The sequence below is a fragment of the Triticum aestivum genome, chromosome 5A, assembly GCF_018294505.1.
Source record: "Triticum aestivum cultivar Chinese Spring chromosome 5A, IWGSC CS RefSeq v2.1, whole genome shotgun sequence".
Classification (NCBI taxonomy): domain Eukaryota; kingdom Viridiplantae; phylum Streptophyta; class Magnoliopsida; order Poales; family Poaceae; genus Triticum; species Triticum aestivum.
In genome coordinates, this window is record NC_057806.1 from 557,355,449 (window position 1) to 557,357,972 (window position 2,524).

General features: G+C 55.9%; 1 protein-coding gene across 1 annotated transcript; it reads right to left on the reverse strand.

Moving 5' to 3' along the window:
• Positions 1-755: 755 nt before the first annotated feature.
• On the reverse strand, positions 756-2,269 carry LOC123107670 (11S globulin seed storage protein 2). Its single transcript, XM_044529618.1, has 2 exons — positions 1,246-2,269; positions 756-1,159 (listed from the first exon to the last, which is right to left on the reverse strand). The coding sequence occupies exons 1-2, from the start codon at positions 2,184-2,186 to the stop codon at positions 1,024-1,026; spliced, it is 1,077 nt and encodes a 358-aa protein (XP_044385553.1). The 5' UTR covers positions 2,187-2,269; the 3' UTR covers positions 756-1,023.
• Positions 2,270-2,524: the final 255 nt, after the last annotated feature.

Below are 2,524 nucleotides of genomic sequence, written 5' to 3' on the forward strand. Positions count from 1 at the left end.
TTAAAAAATTGTGCGCACTACATTATGAAACTAAGAGAGTATGAAGTATATTCCGTGATGGAACTAATGATATTGATTTGGTATTGTGAATGTTAATATGCTTTCTATACGGGAGTAGCTAGAGATCAATCGACTGAAAATGAATTTATGGTCAACAGAATCATTTTCAGCCCTCAGATGCAAAACCAACGGCAAGATGCCTTCCTACCTTGGAAACATTTTTACTATTCATCTTCTACCTCGAACCGCCGATCTACCACCGATCTAACCGCCTGCTGCCGCCGCTCGTGGCCGACGGCGCTCACCAGCATAGCCGCCCTGGCCTCCCCCCAACCACCACCCACCGCCATGGTGTCGTTGCCCTTGGCCATCGTTCTAACCCCAGTGATGAACAATTTTTCCGGGCGAACATACACCCTCCCCCACCTCTAAGATGGATATCGGGGTCGTGTGCCACCGTAAGATAGATATTGAGGTCGTCTGCCATCCTAAGATAGACTCAGAGGTTGATGCTTGTCCGGCGAGCCAGCGGCTGCTCCTTACTTCCCTCTGGCAGCTTATGCTTCCTTGATCCTAAACTCCATTGGCCCAAATTCTAAATGCAGGCTGACTTACAAGTAGCTAAACTGTTTCTATATATATAATTGAACGAACTTTAGAAAGTTTAATTTAAAACAAAACTAGTAGGCAAAATAAAAAAGAAATGAATGGAGTAAAACCCAAGCCTACGGCTAACAGACTTGTGGTCTCATATGAGTACAACAACGCGCAGAATTATTTTTCTCATTCACGTAATTAAGAGACATAACAACGTATATAACCCAAACCGAGGGGTAACACACTTGTGGTGTCATATGAGTACAACAATGCACATAATTATTTTGCTCATTCACGTAAGTAAGCACGTGTAGAGACGTAACAGCGTATAATACAGATCGTGTGGTACACGTCAACGGAGCATACGGGACACACGCGCCACGGAAAGTGAACGGACGCCGCGGCGCGAACGCGTGCACCGACCGCTCAGCGCGACGGCTCGGCGCTGCGGCCTCCGAGCAGCTCCACCAGCTCCGGCGCCACGCTCAGCGACGCCTGCAGCACCTGCGCGGTCAAGCCGCCGAGCACCGAGCCATCCCCGGTCAGGTGCTCCACCGCGGGCCTGCCATGCGAGCACGACAGCATAATGAGTAATGATTGCCATTTTACATATAAGCTAGCGAAATGCCGAAATCCACATATACGTACCTGGCGCTCTTGACCAGGGACACCCACTCTGCTCCGTTGGCGCCGGCGGAGATGAGCGCCACCGCGAACCGCGGTACGACGAACACACTCCCCGCGGCGACCTCCTCGTCCAGCAGCAGCGTCTCGCCGCCCGCGGAGGAAGACACCTGCATCCGCGCGCTCCCACGTGCCACGTACACCGCCTGCGCCGCACCCTCCCGTAACACCCATGGCGCGCACGCGGCGCCGGGATCGAGCCGGCCGATCACCGCGCTGATCCCGAGGTCCCCTAGCGCCGCCAGGTCCGCCGCGGTGAGCGTCTCCAGGGTCCCTGCAGCGACCTGTCCGGCGTTCACGACGAGCCCTTTTCTGTCGTGCTCGCGCGGGCAGACGCCGGGCAGCTTCGTGCTCAGCCCCGTGAGGAGGACGGCTGGCTGGCTCCGGAACACGGCGGCGGCCTGCTCCTTCGTCACGCCAGGCCATGACCTGGCGAGGAGGCCCACGTCGAAGCCGCCTAGGACGCTGTTGCCGCCGGCGAGAAAGAAGTTGGAAATGTCCCCCGGGCTGACAGCGCGCTCCGTGTCGCCCATGAACAAGATTGAGAGGTCGTCCGCATCGCCGTCGCTGTCGTTGTACCACCACGAGACATCCCCAGTGCGCACGGCTATGACGTCGCCGACCTCGAGGCGCACGACCCTCTCCCTGGCCGCGGAGGAGGCGTTCCCCGTGGCGACCGGGAGGACACCGGCGACCCCGGAGCCTCGGAGGACGTAGCCGAACTTGTGGGAGTCGGCGTAGTGCGGCAGCGCGAAGGAGAGCGGCCTGAGCACGAGCAAGCCACACCCGAGCCCCTCTGCAGTAAGCTCCGGCTGGTCGACGCCCGACCACGCCACATACGCCCCCGCGTCCGACTGGACAAGGGCCTTGCCGCCCTTGGCAGACATGTCTGTCTTGCCCTGCATGTAAGTTCGTTCAGCCTTCAGAATTTGGGAGATGATTTACCTGTGCTAGCTCCTCTTTGGCAGGAAGTGGAAGAAGAACGTCGTTGAGCATTGAGAACTCCGTGCAATTTATAGCAAAGATCCCATTCCCAATGTATCAACTATCAAGTGCAACTTGGCTACTGCTACTCGACTCGAAAACGTGTAGAATTAGCGGCCGATCCGGCGCCTTGTGTTTCGCCATCCACGTGTCCCTCTGCTCGCTGCTCTTTATCCTTGTAATCTGAATTACTTGTCGCAGTTATGGATGTATCTAGCTGCATTTTAATTCTAGATACATTCATTTCTGTGACGAGTAA